General features: G+C 46.0%; 1 protein-coding gene across 2 annotated transcripts; it reads left to right on the top strand.

Moving 5' to 3' along the window:
* The first annotated feature begins 1,805 nt into the window (after nt 1-1,805).
* Nucleotides 1,806-13,511, top strand: PRKAB1 (protein kinase AMP-activated non-catalytic subunit beta 1). Of its 2 annotated transcripts, none has more exons than XM_067306802.1 (8): nt 1,806-1,850; nt 5,441-5,616; nt 6,495-6,661; nt 8,376-8,469; nt 9,523-9,637; nt 10,974-11,107; nt 11,662-11,730; nt 11,816-13,511. In XM_067306802.1, exons 2-8 carry the CDS (start codon nt 5,452-5,454, stop codon nt 11,891-11,893), a joined length of 822 nt encoding a protein of 273 aa, XP_067162903.1. In that variant the 5' UTR covers nt 1,806-1,850; nt 5,441-5,451; the 3' UTR covers nt 11,894-13,511. The 2 variants fall into 2 exon arrangements, with proteins under 2 accessions (XP_067162903.1, XP_013800363.1); XM_013944909.2 differs by lacking the exon at nt 1,806-1,850 and adding an exon at nt 1,931-2,059.
* Nucleotides 13,512-15,232: the final 1,721 nt, after the last annotated feature.

Raw genomic sequence — 15,232 nt, forward strand, 5'->3', positions numbered from 1 at the left:
GACTCCCCACGGCTCTGGAGTGTGGCGCACCATGTATGGATGGGCCATCACCATGTACAGAGGAACCATCGTATTTAATACCGAAACTTTAAACTGAAAGCAGTGTAAACGCAGGGTGATGCTTGGACCTCCTACAGACCACTTGCCACAGCCTCGTGAGCTGTTAGCACTCCTTGTCCTGCAGTTTGTTACTGGTCAGTGGCTCCTACAAGTAACAAACACCATTGCAAAGCAGAGAGGGTGGGCCCTAGGGTGAAGGTACGGTTGCTTTCAGTGCGTGTGGATGGCTGTTGTGTAATTCAACCCACTGTTCCTGCTGGGCAAACGGCAGACAAGTGAAGGGAGCGTGTAGCTCCAATCTATGCTGCAGTCAGTGCCGCAGACATAACCAGCACACGCAGAGGGGTCAAAAAAGAATTGAGAGAGAAAACAATCATGTTTGGAGACAAAGAACATAAGTGCTAAGTTGTGTTAAGTATAAAAATAGCAACAGCTGCATTTTATGGCAGTGTAACTCTTCTGGGGAGCTGGGGAAGAGCCTCCCACACACATTCCCCTCACAGCCCCTCCGGCAGGCGGTGAGTGCCGAGGTAGTCCACCCCGAAAGACAAATTAATCACAGCTGTTCCTCAAAACCGCCACAGGAGCCAGCCGTGCACTCGGCGCTGAGCGCCATCAGTCTCTCTATCCCCACAGCGTTCTTCCCACAACGTAACAGCATGCCACAAGGCTATAGCTCGACCTGGTAGAAATCCTTCTGTCGTTTGCAGGTGACTTTGACTGGTTAAGAAAAACACAATTTCCTTGTAAGGAGAACTACCATCCCAGAACCCTGCAGTCTTCACAACTTTATGCCAGTTAGTGGAAGAAAGAAAGCAGCAGAGCACAGGGTAAAATGAGACAGTGTGACTGGAAATGCTTATTCAAATAGATGAGAGCAATATATGAGTGTAATTTAATTTGGCGAGCATCAGTTATGTTAAGGACTTCTAAATTTCCATCCCGCAGCAGAACAGTTTCCTCAGAGGAGCAGAGTTGTGTGTTGGTGTTTTCACACTATCTTATTTGGCCAGTTAACCATCAGTGTGTGTACAGCAGGCTCTGGCTCAGATTTCATCCGAGGGGAAGTGCATTTCTTGTCCAGCTCCAGTATCCCAGCGTTCACACATTCGCAACCTCCTTAGCATATCCCCAGTCTCCCCATGGTGGTGATCTGGGAAAAACAGCTGAGAGACTGGTAAAGAGCCTTTACTCTTTGCTAGCGACTTCACAGCTACAACACCAGTTTAGCAGGAATATTAAATAACCACATTAATGAGTGGTGTGACAAATGGCAAAGGACCTGGTGTCACTGGCCTGCCATGGGGACATGGGCCCTGACGGGGTGGCGGGACAGGGGTCTGGCGGGGTGGCAGAGCTTGGCGTGACGGGGCACAGGGTGGTAGGGTGGCGGGACGTGGGGTGGCGGGACGTGGGGTAGCAGGATGTGGGGGGTGACGGGGCCTGGTGGGGTGGCAGGTCATGGATAGTAAGACATGGACCTGGGGGGTGGCAGGACACGGGCCTGGCTGAGGGGTGGCGGGTGGCAGGGTGGCTGCAGGGGGCGCCACAGGGTGGCAGGGCACAGAGTGGCGGAGGGCACTGGTGAGGTGGCAGGGCACGGGGTGGCGGGACCCGGGGTGGCGGGACGCTGCCCGCCGCGGCCCCGGCGAGGGGCCCTGGCTGCCGTAGCGCCGGGGCCCCCAGCGCGGCCGGAACCTGCGCGCGGGGCCCCGCTTCCCCCCGGGCCGGAAGCGGCGCAGCGGCCGGAAGCGGAAGTGCGGCGGCGGCGTTGGCGGCGGCGCGGACCGGTGAGTTCCCCCGGCCGGGCCGGGCCGGGCCGGGCCGGGGCAGCGCTGCGGGCGTGAACGGGGGGCGGCGGGGCCGGGCCGGGCCGGGGCTCCGGAGCCCCCAGGCCGCTGCGTGGCCTGAGCTCGGCCCTCGGCGCCGCCGCCTCCGCAGCGGGAGCGGCGCGGCTGCGCCGGTAACGCCGAGGCGGGAATCAGCGCCGAAAATAAAGGTGCCGGCGCGCTTTCGGGTCGGGGCTCCGGTAACGGTGTGCTTTCACCCTTGTCTTCTCGAAGCCTGTCTGGCAGAAGGAGGAAGTTGGTAAAAGTTCTCTTGGACTGCGATTTATTACCTTACTATTTTAAAAGGATACAGAATGCTCGAAGCTGTTGCCAGGCAACATTTGCCTTCCTGCTTGTTTTTATCACGTCAGTGACGAGGGGGCTTGTTTGCTTGCTTGTTTGTTTGGCTCTACCGAAGTCACGCGCGCCAAGAGCGGTTTCAGGCTGTGACTGAGCCGAGGTCTGCCCAGTTGACACCTGGGTGATGTCCACACCTGGAGCCTGTAGAAAACAGTATGAGATCACACACGCACCCGCCGGGGCTCCGCGCGAGGCCACGGCTGCACCGCTGCGCGTGGCCCCTCGCTTCGCTCCCAGAAGTCGCCGCACCTCCGCTGTTGAGTTCAGCTGCGGCAGCAGATGCAAAGCCGCTTCTTTGCTTCCGTCCCTCTGCAGCAGGGTCCGAGCACACACATGGGTGGTTGGTTAGTGCAGCTCGGCTTGGGGCAGTTACGGCTAAAATCTGCCAGCGCAATTATGTGTGATGGCGTGAGCCTGCCCTTCGGGAAGTTCCTAACCATGGTTATACGGTGCTCATCTTATGACTCTTACCTATGTTTTAGTCATCACGGTTCTGCTAAATCTGGAAGCAGCAAGCAGAGTTTTATCCAGCTTTTTTGGTGTTTTGGTTTTTAGGTATTCCTGTAACTTTTTACTTTTTATATTGCAAGAAGATACCTTTTTAATTTTCTTTTCCTTTAGGACTCCTAATGTTAAGGTGCTATTGCACGACTCGAATACCATCTGAATACCCTGTAGTGAGGAAATGGATGAATGTTGTCCGGTATTGAGACTTTGCTTATTATGAAACACCTCTTTGCAAGCGCAGTGACTTCTGTTTTCTTGACACCACTCAGGAGTGTAGGGAGAAAAGCCCGGAACTGTGTGGCTAAGCCTGCAGGTTTGGGGACAGTGGGGTTCATCTTCTGTTTTGCTGTGGACTTTCCTGATTGTTAAAAGTTTAGGAATGTTTAAAAGCAGCTCTGTGAAGTCACGTAATAAAAATGTATTATAAAGGTAACGGCAAAGATAATGTCACTGCTGGAGCTTGGACTAATGCGATGGCGAAGAATCGCCGTCTGGTTGCTCTGTGTTGTTTCTCCTTAGATAGCTGCTGCGGCCGCTCAGGTCAGCTTAGCCCTGCAGCCGTTTGTCTGACCCAGTACAGCTGTTACGCCCACAGCTGTACTAATATGCACGTAATTTAGTCCCCACACTCAAATATTTCTTGAAATGTTTAATGAAATGAAATGTACTCTCTAGGCTGTTGAGAGAGATGCAGGGTCCAGAATAGCATCTCGTTAAAACAATCTCCAGGATCCCTCCCGTTCTGCCAGCCACTGAATGTGTTGGGCAGGCTGGGCTTCGTTCAAGGTTACTGCCTCTGATGCTCCCTATGGGCTGTCTCATCTGTCTCGACATTTCATTTAAGCTTATAAACTTTTAGTTCTTATTCACTTTATTAACTTATTTCAGCCTTTCAAAGTTTTGGCTTTTTGTTGTCATTTATTGACGGACAATATTGATATATGTGCTGTCACATGAGTTCTTTGTGGTTTCCATTTCATGCTCCTCGGTATCCTCACAAGAAGTAAACTGTCCTCCGTTGTTTCTAAGCAATACAGGAAACATTTCAAGATACAAACCCAGCTTTGTTTCATGTTTCCTTTCTAAAAGTCAAAACTAAATAGAGGTCTTTCAACTAAAATGTTCTTTGCTGCTCACAAAGCTGCAAGTTCTGATAGGTTATTTTCACAACAAGCACAGATAGAACAGGGAAAAAGTCAGAATAGGGTACGGTATGTCATTTTTTTATTTGACGTTTAGCTTCTGTCAGAAAGAGTGGTGGTTTCTTGAGGAAAAGTGTCTTCTGGTCTCTGCAGTCAACTGCGAAAAGCTGGATCACATGTGCCCATTTTTGTCAGGTTCCCCCTGTCTTTCTAATGGCAGGAACCAGCATCATATAACAAGGCTAAACTTTTAAAAAGCATCAAAGTGAATTAGTAGTTCTACTGCATGTTTAGAAGATGATTTGAGGCACTCTGGCTTCAGACTTTCACTGAAAATCTCTGGAATATAGACACTGATAAAGGTGCTCTTTGTGATTTTTGCCCCAAATCTTTGCTGGCTGGGGTGTGTCAGGGAAATGTTAAGACAGTCATGACCTGAGGTTTAGTGAGCTTTACGTGTAGTGAACTACAGGGTGAAAATGGACAGAATAAAGAATAATCATGGAAGATGAAATGAACCCATTTTCAGTTATGTTGGGTAAATCCATCAACAGGTTTTTGTTTTGCAAAACCAGCCTTCTTAGTGAGTGCTAACATGTGACATCTTTCTTCTTTATGAGTGCTGTGAAACTTTGAATACTGTATATGTTAGAAGAGAATCCCAGGTGAATATCCGCCAAAGTAGAGCCATTTTCAGCTTGAGTCTTTGACCCATTGATGGTTTTGCCATAAAATAATGCAAATCCTAATATCTAAGCTGGGCAAACCTCGGATATGTGGGAGCAGTTTTCAGTTTGGGCACCTCCTACCGCTGGCAGTAGATGCCAGAGTGCACAAGTACGGAGGAGGAAGAGTGCATCCAATCTCATCCACTCTCCGTGTGGATGTGGCAGCAAGGGCTACAGGGCAGGAGGAAGCGTTGTGTTGTCTGGCAGTGCTGCTGCCTGCACAGCGGGTCCCTGTCTCTCTCAAAGAAAAGTGGAGGCTGGAGGGAAGTCTCCTGTGGAGCATCCGTGGGACCGTGTTGTTTTTGTGCTTTTTAAGCCGCAGGCAGCCAGGGTAAGGATCCTCAGCAGGTTCTCAGCTGAGCTAACTTTGTTTTTTCTAGCGAAGTCACATTTTAGTAGGCTGTTTTTGACGCGCTCTCACCACAAGTCCTACTGATGTTTTGACTGATTTGATAGAACTTTTTATGTATGAGTATTTCAAAAGGCAGTTAGAAGAACAAACAGTCAGCTTGGGAAGAAAGACTACCAGTGCACTGCAGTGACAGATACCGGCCTGATGAGCTTTTAGAATGAACGAGTCTTGCAGAGCTGCTACGATTTTGAACTATAGCACATTATCAAGGCTAGCTGAAAGCTGTCACTTAGTCTCTTTGTTCTGAGTGTGATATAATTTTAAGATACTTGCAGGATGGAGTAATCAAGTTTCTTAGAGTCTTCAACTCAGAGTCCAAGTCTCCTGACAAGTCTGCTGTCCTGCCTACTGGTGTTCTGACTTCAAAAATGTGTGCTAATCTGGCTTTTCCTTCTCTTTTAGGGCTTTAAAAAATGGGGAACACAAGCAGCGAGCGAGGTGGACTGGAGCGTCATGGGCATAAGGCATCCCGAGGTGACAATTCAGGAGGAGCCATCAGTACCAAAGAGGGTGATAGACCCAAAATCTTAATGGATAGTCCTGAAGATGCAGACTTGTTCCATTCAGAGGAAATGAAGGTATTGCTGGTTTGTTCTTGTCTTCTAACATTAGCAGCCTGGGAACACTGTCCAGTTGTAATGTCACATTGAGGGCAGTGGTGCTGTTAGCAGCTTCAATAATTCTGTAGTTGAGTTTGCATGCAAAGAAGACTATCTCTCTTGCTTTCCACGCTAAGGATAGATGTTCCTTTGATATTCAAGCAGATTTCGTAAGTGTGATGTTGTGTTTTCCAGTAAGAATTAATTTTAGAACATCTAAAAGGTAACTAGCACAAAGCTCTTGCCCAGTTCTAAGTGCCCCAGGTTCTCTCAGATCCCTAATGCTCTTGCAGTCACCAGTGTCGTTTCATCTGTCTATTATTTTCCGTATTAAAAGATCTGTTAACTACTTTTTTGCTTATAATTAGGTAGATTGTTAGAAATTATTTTTGCTATGTCTCACTTGTGTGCCATAAGAATATCTAACGGTGAATTACACTGTTAGGTTTTTAGACAGCCCTAAATCTTTCTAGATCCAAGTACAAATTTTGTGCCTACCATGTTTGTACAATCCAGTGTTTCTAAGTATATTTCCTTTTAATTATTTTTCTTTCCCTTCCTATATTCAAATATTTTGTAAACTTTTCTGGCTGCAGTTACAAAGCTGTGAGCTCAAGTGATTTCTTTTGAGCCTAACTCAGGTTTGGGGTGGGGGGGGGAGGAATATTTTGTCTTCCACTTGCAAATGAACTTGTGAACAACTTCTTGAAATGCCCAATTTCTAATCCCATCTGACAAAAACTGCGGTACACTTGCGCCGTAGAGAAGCATGCCTAAGGGCAGAAATACCTTTAGTGAAATATGGATTGTCTAAGTCTGCCAGTTACGAGTTATTCTTGATTAAGATGTGTTCCTAGGCTCCGTTGGAGAAAGAAGAATTCCTAGCCTGGCAACAAGATCTGGAAATGAGTGATAAAACCCCCACTCAAGCTCGACCGACAGTCTTTCGTTGGACTGGAGGAGGGAAAGAAGTTTATTTATCTGGGTCCTTCAACAACTGGAGTAAAATTCCTCTGACAAGGAGGTAATAAACTTTGGCTCTATCAGTAGTACTCCCCAACTTGTGCTCTATCGGTAGTACTCCCTGAGGACTGGGAATGATTAGTGCAGTGAGAAAGGTGGTCAGATGATATTGTGCTTGGATTTGCCACTTTCATATCAAGGTCTTGAGGAGAGAAGCAGGAATCTGACTTTCTCTTGTTTTTTGACTCTTGGATGGCAAGGGATGCCAGCTGTGCTGTGTGACGATGGTAAGCAGTTATTTGTTCGCCAGTCACAGTATATGAATGACCCAAAATAATCCTTGCTGTGCAGAGTCTACTAGCTGGGGTAGAGTTAGGGTGTATAAAGTGAAGATGGATTTAAACGTAGCGTATCCCACGGTACGTGTACTTTCTTGCCATATCATTGGCTTTCACCCAGATCAAAGGATCTGAATTCTGCTTAGGAAGCTCTGAGCCTGGGATACCTGCTGGTAAATGGCATGAACAAGAGATTAGACCTGTGTTAAAGTACCATATGCTTTCCCTTGCCTGAGAGGTCTGGAGTTCAGCTTAATTCTGCACCTGTGTAAGTATTTGGTACAAACCAGTGTGGATGGCAGTGAGTCTGGACTTAAATGTTGATCTGAGCCCTGTTGTCTAGCAGTGAAGATCTGTTCATAAAAGATAGGTCCCTTGGCAATTTCCTGGTGTTTCTTACCTCAGTGAGTGGCTTATTATTGCAGAAGTGTCTTAATTTATTAGGAAACTTGAGGGAGGAATGTAGTGGCCTGGTGAAATGGTATGGGAGGATTGTTCTGTGCATGAGCAACGTGAAACAATTATCAAGATAGGGAGAAAAGAAGCCAGTGGAAAATCAGTATTACTGTTGTATTCAAAGTAGAAAGTCTGGAAGACGGTGAAATGAATTTGGAAGAAGGCCAAAAATATTTCCTTACCAAAAAAAAAAGCAGATTTGTTTCTTGTCAGATTAGATGTTTTGGGAAAGGAGGTATCTGGATCTCTTTAGAGGCTGAAAAAATATGTACTACTGAATCAAAGAGGCTGAAGTAGAAAAGAGTTCATTATTCCAGACAGAATTCTCAAATCCAGCTCTGTGATGGCATGCTGGCACTCCTTACCTGAGAAGAGAGATATTGGTATTGCCTGGCCTGCTGGAGTTGTTCACATAGCACTGGCTGGCTCTGAGCTTCTTTGAGATGGCAGTAGAGAGTTCCAAAGAACTGGGAAGTTCACAGCACAAGGATCAAAATTACCAAATGATAGCTATTCAAACCCAAAGTACGTCAAAGCAACAGAATTGCTGCTTTCATCTTCCAGTCATTGTTTATTCACTGGTATCTGTGAAATGCAGTTTGCGATGACAAATACTGGAAGGCAAGAGAAAGTGATCCGTTTGGGTTTTTTCATCAACAGGAATCTCTCAGAGAAAATGAGATCTTATGTACTAACAAGTAAAATGAAGATGTCAGAATGACTTTATGAAAGTTCTACACTAGTTCCTTGATGCCAAGAGTATCAATATTAATTTTGAATGTATTAGGACTTGCATGTTACATTAACATTACCTATAATTTGATTCTTTACCTTTAGATTGCACAAGAGATTCTCTTAAACATGGTGTTGCCATATTAACTTTCTGCATATTAAGGAGACTTGTATTCTATGTGATGATGTTTGTCACAGAGATTGATGCACTTTTCAGAATATTTCATGGGTGATTGTCTTAAATTTCAGTCACAATAACTTTGTGGCAATCCTGGACCTGCCAGAGGGAGAGCACCAATATAAGTTCTTTGTGGATGGACAGTGGACACACGATCCTTCAGAGGTAGTGTTTTCTTTGATTCACTGTGTTTATTGATGGATGCAAATGAAGAGGAAAAGCTGGCTGTTTTCTGCACCCATAGCCGGCCTTTTCAGAGAGAAAGTATTTGTTAACATCAACTGACTGTTTAAGCTACTGAGATAGATGTTTCTGATCCCAGCTGGCCTAGATGGTGGCACCAGACTGAGAACTTGAAATAACAGGAGACTTCTGTAAGAAATAGGTGACAAAGGTTCACTGGGTGTTGGTTTATGAGCAATGGTGAGCTTTTCTTGTCTGGTGCCCAGCTGACTTTGAGAACACCATAGCATTGCTGACCGCTGAAATATCTCTGTGTTGCACTTTCTGTCTGTGCCAGAATGTTGCTATTGCTGCTCTGGATCTGTCCATAGTCCACCAATTGCACCAAAATCTACTATCAGCCGTTAATTCCTGCAGGCACCAGGACTTTTCCTCCTCCTCTGCTATAAATAAAACTAGCTTTAACCATAGCCTGCCCAGCAGTCCTACCTGCTTCAGAATTAGCCATTCACAGCTGTTGGTTCCAGGCTTTCTGCTGCTTTGCAAACTTTGCGGAACCATGTGGTAAATTCAGTTCTTAGACCCTCTGCCCTGGACTTTAAATTCTAGCTTTAGGAGTAAAACCCATGCAACCACCCATCCCCTGTCCTACATCAAGCCATCCAGATCTTACCCTGGCTCTGAAAGCCCTGCAGAAACTAGCAGTAAAGCTTAGCTCCTTCTGGCCTAATCATTAACTTTAGCCCAAACCTAATCTAGCTTTAACTATAGCGCAAGATTTTTTCAAGAGTCTGTGGACCTAGCAGGTTCCACTGATACAAATTCCCCCTCCCCTGCCCAGTCCCAAATCCTGTACCTACCCTTTAACATAACACCAATTCAACAATGGTGAACTCTTTCCATATCTGGTACTAATGTATCTTAAAATGTAATGTACTAATGTATCTCATTGTTAATACCGATTGCATAGTTTTCAGAATCCTAATAGTCCTGCAGACTTCTTTATTGTAACTTTTGTCTCCTGTTTCTTCCCAGCCAGTAGTAACCAACCAGCTAGGGACTGTCAACAACATCATTCAGGTGAAGAAAACCGACTTTGAAGTATTCGATGCTTTGATGGTGGACTCCCAAAAATGTTCTGACATGTCTGGTATGAGTAATCTGGTATTGGTAATCTTATATTGCGCCTGTAGAGCTGTTAAAAAATTTCTTCTTCCTTTTTGTCTTGAGTTAAAGCTCCAGTATAGATTAATCTCCCCTTTTGTCAGGCTCTGTGGACCTGTGCAAGGGTCACACATGCACAAAGGAAGAAGATGGAATGGCAGAAGAGCCATTGACCAAGCAGTGTAGGTCATTAAAGATATGATTAGGAGGAAGTCATGGGTGCTTAATAGATGTTCATTTGTCTGTGCAATGTGAAATGGCTGGTTTTAGTTTACTCAGTGGTGGATCAGTCTCTACCTTAAAACATCAAACCAATGTTGACAGCCTAAATTCCTCCTGATACCATTTTCCTTTACTAAGGAAATGGACTCAGGAGATCAGAAGATGCCCATTAAGAGGTAGAAATGAGATTCATTTTAGTAATGTTGTCACAGGCTCCGGAATATCTTGTATCCTCTCAGTTTAGTATAAATAATCCATATCTTTGAGCAGAATAACATGGCAAAGTTATTTTTGCCTTAAGTTTTGTGTTCTGGTGTAATAGAAGAGAGGTACGATTTACCTTGGATCATCTCTGAGGTCAGCTTGGCCACCTGTTCTTCATAGGCCTTTGTAGGGACCGAAACCACAATTGAAGTAGCATCTTGCCTCCTTCTTCAGAAGACCTGTCCTTTGTATGTGAGGCAGAAAGTTCCTTCAGTTGGCTTTTGCTCTATACCACTTTCCCCTGGACAAAGCTTTTTTGGAGAAAGAGTGGGATTTGTGAGATTGGGACAGTGCAAGAAGCAATGAGGAGACTCTAGCAGACCCTGTCCCCCAAGTGCTGTAACAACCTTCTGTTATCTTGCTTTCTACTCTGAAGAGTTCTTTCTGTTATTCTGTCCCTGCACTGGAATAATACCTGCCTTTTACACTTGCATATCGTGTTTTTAGTACTTCCCTTGGAGATAATGTTGTGGAGCAATGTTTAGTACTAAGCATTTGCTGCGGAAGTGCTGGGCGGAGATGATAATGAAGTTCTGGAGTGCAGCAGGGCTCTCAGAACCCTGCCTCCTACATCTTTGCAGCTGGTCTCAAGGCAGACAGACCTGGGATATCTTAAATCTCTTTTTTCAGGTACAAAACTCTTTGCATGACTGTTGTCACTCTCCTCAGGCAGTGACTGATCCTCTGACACTGCATCAGCTGTTCCAGTTCTCTTACGTGCCATTGACTTCTTTTGGTCGCAATTCCTGGATGTGAGAATCTGCTTGGAGTACCTGTAAAGAGCAGATATTCTTCCAGAATATTTTAAGAGTAAATATTTAACATGTCTCTGGCAGAGTTGTCAAGTTCACCCCCAGGACCATACCACCAGGAACCCTATGTTTGTAAGGCAGAGGAGCGCTTCAAATCTCCACCCATTCTTCCCCCCCACCTGCTGCAGGTCATCCTGAATAAGGACACGGGCATTTCTGTGAGTACATCAGTGTCCTTTGCTGGATAAATTCCTTGAGGAATGTGGACAGACAGGGAAAATCTGTGTGCAGACAGGGGACAGTCAAGGAAAAACCTTGGAATAATTGCCATGTTGATAAATTGCCTATTATGCAAGTCCAGATGGATCCATCTGCGGTAAATTTATCTTTCTAACTGACTCTTTTCAAAATTGAAAAGAGAACTGGGTTGCTACTTTACTTCCAGAAACCCAGATCTTCCCACTGCAACACTATTAAAATGTGCTGAAAATGTCAAAAGCATGTAGGAACTAATTGAGATCTGTTTCATGATTGCAAAGAGGATCCAGAGGGTTCCACCCTGTGAGGATCTTAGGTTATATTGGAACCTTATCTATGTTTGTTGACGGACTCAGTGTAAGAAGCAGTATGATGTATTTGAGGCCAGACAGATACAGGCAGTGTTTATCGCCCATCAGCTGCGATGACTAAATTGTGGGTTCTTACTGTTCCTTGCCTGTTATTTTCACAGTCTCACCCCCCTTCTTTTTTCTTTTTTTTTTTTCCTCCCCAGTGCGATCCTGCTTTACTCCCTGAACCCAACCATGTAATGCTGAACCACCTTTATGCACTTTCTATCAAGGTGAGAGGCCAAGGCATGTTCTTCTTCACACTTGCGGCTTTTAGGTAACCATGTAATATGCTCCCTTGTTTTCCATCTCCTGTAGGATGGAGTGATGGTGCTTAGTGCTACACATCGTTACAAGAAGAAATATGTGACTACTTTGCTGTACAAGCCAATATGAACATCGTGGTAGTTTGTGACCAAGTGTTCTGGGCCAGTGCTGTCTCAGAAAAAACAAATTCTTTTCTTAACCAAATGTACTCCTGCTCTGTGCTCTAGCAAACGAACTCTGATTTCATATTGTTTCTGAGACTTCCAAGTTCTCCTATATTTGCCTTATTCTTCAGTCCCACCTTGGAAGTTCTTGGAGATGACAGCTTCACAACGACTAGACTGATGGCAAAGTGTCAGTGCCAGTTGTCAACTCAGTTAAAAACACTTAGATTCACCTGTGTAATCAATTAGGCTGAAAAATGTCAGGACAGCAACGGATCAAAGACCTTCAGCAGTGATGCAGACTATAACAAATACAAAAAACAGCCTAAAATTAGGAAGTTCAGGATTCTTGTGGAATCCAAGTTGAGCTCAACACTAAGTGAAAGCAAGCCTATTACTGCTTTCATAACTTAACGCGTGCATCAAACACACAATTATTTTAGTAGCAGGTTCCAAACTTGCATGGCTGAAATAAGTGTGAAACTTGATGTTTTGTAGCAGCCTTTCTAGGCAAAATCAGCGATACAATCACCCATAAGTTCATTTTTATTTTACAGTAGACTGGCATGCGCTGTGTTTCTACTGTGAATAGCTCTGTAGAGTTTCTCTTTGTGAGACCTGAAATACAACTTTTCCACTGTGAAATTTCTGGTAAAGACAGTTTCTTTTTTAATGGCTGGATTTTTGTGTCAATCATAAATGTGTCTTGCAGTAATCTGCTTTTTGCAACCAACTTCTCTTGCTGTCACTGATGAGGGCTTCCTTAAGCTGGGATAGGTAGCTGTAAGGAAATCAGTGTATTCCGTTTAGGGATTAGTTCTTCAGTAACAGCCTCTGTCAGCCGATTTGAAGATGACTGTAAGTTACTGTGCAGTAACCTGAATCCTGGGGGCCAAACGGGCAGTGGCAGCATGCTGGAAAGAGCAGCGTTGCGCTTTTCTGTGCCCAGGGCTAGAGCTGGGTCCTTCCCTCCAGGCTGCAGCTCTAGCAGCAGGTATAAAATCCCTGTAAGCAGGACTGTGGTGGTCTCTGCAACTTTTTCTTCTGTTCCTATTTTCTAAGTGGATATAGCGATGCCAGGTTGCCTCTCCTCAGTACTGCCAGTCTGTTTTATCCCAAAACAAATGCAACGTGGTTAATGCAAAACTGCCTGCCAGCGTGCCTCGGGCCGCTCCGGAGGAAGCGGCTCGGGAAGCGACCTGGCGGCTCCTTTCCTCTGCTTGTGTTTTGGTGCCTGTGAGTGCCAGTGACCGTGCCAATGATAACCAGCCTGCGTCCTACCGTGGGGAAGAGCACGCTGCACAAATCAGCAATAGTTTGAGCGGGGACAAAGCCCGCAGCAGCCAGCGTTCAGTGGAGCCAGCCGCAGCGAAAGGGCGGTTTGCCAGCCGCAGGCTTGTTCACTAGCCTTGTTGCAATATTTTGAGTAGCTCAGTAGAACTGGGTCTAGTGCAATGGTTTTCTCTGAAAACTGTCCTTTGTTCTGTGCTACGGATAGTCTTTATTCTGAAATATGGAATTGCTTTTGTTTTCAACCTCTTCAGAAACAAGTTAAAAATAAAAGATTTTTAAGAAAAGTGGAAGACTTGTTGTGTTCTTATCCTTCCCCTTATGGTTTTTTGGCTTCGGCTTCCTTGAGATTGTTATTTTTAGAACCTGCAAATGATTGATTGATTGTTGCTGTTTTATGTGTTAGTGGATTGTGCGAGCTTTTCATTCACAGACCCAGTCTGAAGCACTTTGTTAATCAGTGGAGAAGATGAAGGATGTTCTAGTGTGTTTTTTTCGTGATGTAAAGCTTACAGGAAGAAGAAAAATCAAATATGAGCTCCGTCAATCTGTTCCTTAGTCTCAAAAACTTGGTATAGGCCTTAAGGCCCCCGGTGCCTTTTTGTTCCCGCAAGCCGCTCTTTAAGCAGACCTTTTTTTCCAAGCCTTTCTCCTTGACGTTGTACTAAGCTTCTTGCAGTTTGATGCCAGGTTGGATATGCTTTGTGGTTTCACAGGCACAACATGGGTGGAATTGGATTTGACTGTGCGCTGGGACAGCGTGTACCTCCGTAATGTTGTCCTGAGCACCAGGCAGCACCTACTTGTAAGGAGATCTGTGAAGGGGCCGGGGGGGCATGTATTTTAAAGGCAGTCTTGTGCATTCTGCCAGAGTGTAGAGGCTCCTTAACACTCAAGCTGGTTATGTCAGGGAAGTAAAAAGCTGTGTCAAAAGCAGTGTACCAAAGCAGGTGCAAGCTGTTCCAGTTAAGTTAACAGTTCCAGTAAGGTTAATGATTGCCTTCTGGTGAAATGTAAACTCCCTCCAAACACCTGGAAGCTTAGATGGGCAGGCAGTTAGGCGTGTGACTGCAGCCAGTCTTTGGCAATTTGCTGCTACAGAGAAAGTGGTGGTGCAAGAAATTTTCAGCTGTGCAAGCAGTGGTTCCTCTTAAGTGCTTTTAGTGCCTGTGGGAAACAATACCACAAACTTCTTATTTTGAATGACTGAAGATTAATTGTTGCTAGAAGAAAATAGGCTCCTTCACAGAGCTGAACTGATTTTTGTTTGTTTGTTTTCAGTTGCAAAACAATTCTTCATGAGTCAAAAATTGAGAAAGCAAAAAGCACTGACAAATGGAGACCAGGAAAGGAGGGTGAAAATATGCAAGACTTTTAGAGTCCTTATGGGATAGGTCTCATTAGGGCTTGCTAAGCTTTGAAGGGTTTTTGCCGATTGCATGCATGCATCGCGTACTCCTCCAGGCTTTTCATGAGTGCTGGAGTGGTTTGGCTGGGGGCGAGGGGGGGGGCAGAGAAAGCTGTGGGTGTGCTTTTTTGGTTTTTTAATTTGCAGGTTACAGCCCTTGGGGAGCTGCTGGAGAGTGCCGGGTTCCTGGTGTGCGGCTGGTACTGGCCCGGTCGCTTGTGCAGCCCAGGAAGGTTTGCCGGTGCTCGCCAGGCACGCGGGGAGCGCGAGCGGTGCTGGGCAAGGCCACGCTTGGTGCGCGGTGGCTGCTCGGTTGGGGCGAGGGGGGAGCGCAGCAGCCAAAGGTGGGAGGGCCGGTGCTGGGGCTGGGGCGGCTGGTGTGTGTGTGGGGGGGTGCTGTGGCTCTTGTCCTGTGGCTCCTGGTGCTGCGGTGCTGCCAGGAGCTTTTTTTTTTGGGGGGGGGGGGGGGGGGGATGGCAGCAGTGTCACCTGGGCAAAGGTGGGCAGGAAACGGGCCGCAGCTGCCGGCTCCCAGCCAGCCTTGTACCACCGGCGCCGGGGGCCTCACCCCACAGCAACCCCCCCCCCCCCCCGGGGGGCTGCAGT

The sequence above is a fragment of the Apteryx mantelli genome, chromosome 17 (assembly GCF_036417845.1).
Source record: "Apteryx mantelli isolate bAptMan1 chromosome 17, bAptMan1.hap1, whole genome shotgun sequence".
Taxonomy (NCBI): Eukaryota; Metazoa; Chordata; class Aves; order Apterygiformes; family Apterygidae; genus Apteryx; species Apteryx mantelli.

Coding starts and splice junctions, on each gene's coding strand:
- PRKAB1 (XM_067306802.1), top strand. CDS start 5,452: ATGGGGAACACAAGCAGCGAGCGAGGTGGACTGGAGCGTCATGGGCAT. Junction 5,617..6,494: donor TCCATTCAGAGGAAATGAAG/GTATTGCTGGTT, acceptor ATGTGTTCCTAG/GCTCCGTTGGAGAAAGAAGA. Junction 11,731..11,815: donor TTTATGCACTTTCTATCAAG/GTGAGAGGCCAA, acceptor CATCTCCTGTAG/GATGGAGTGATGGTGCTTAG.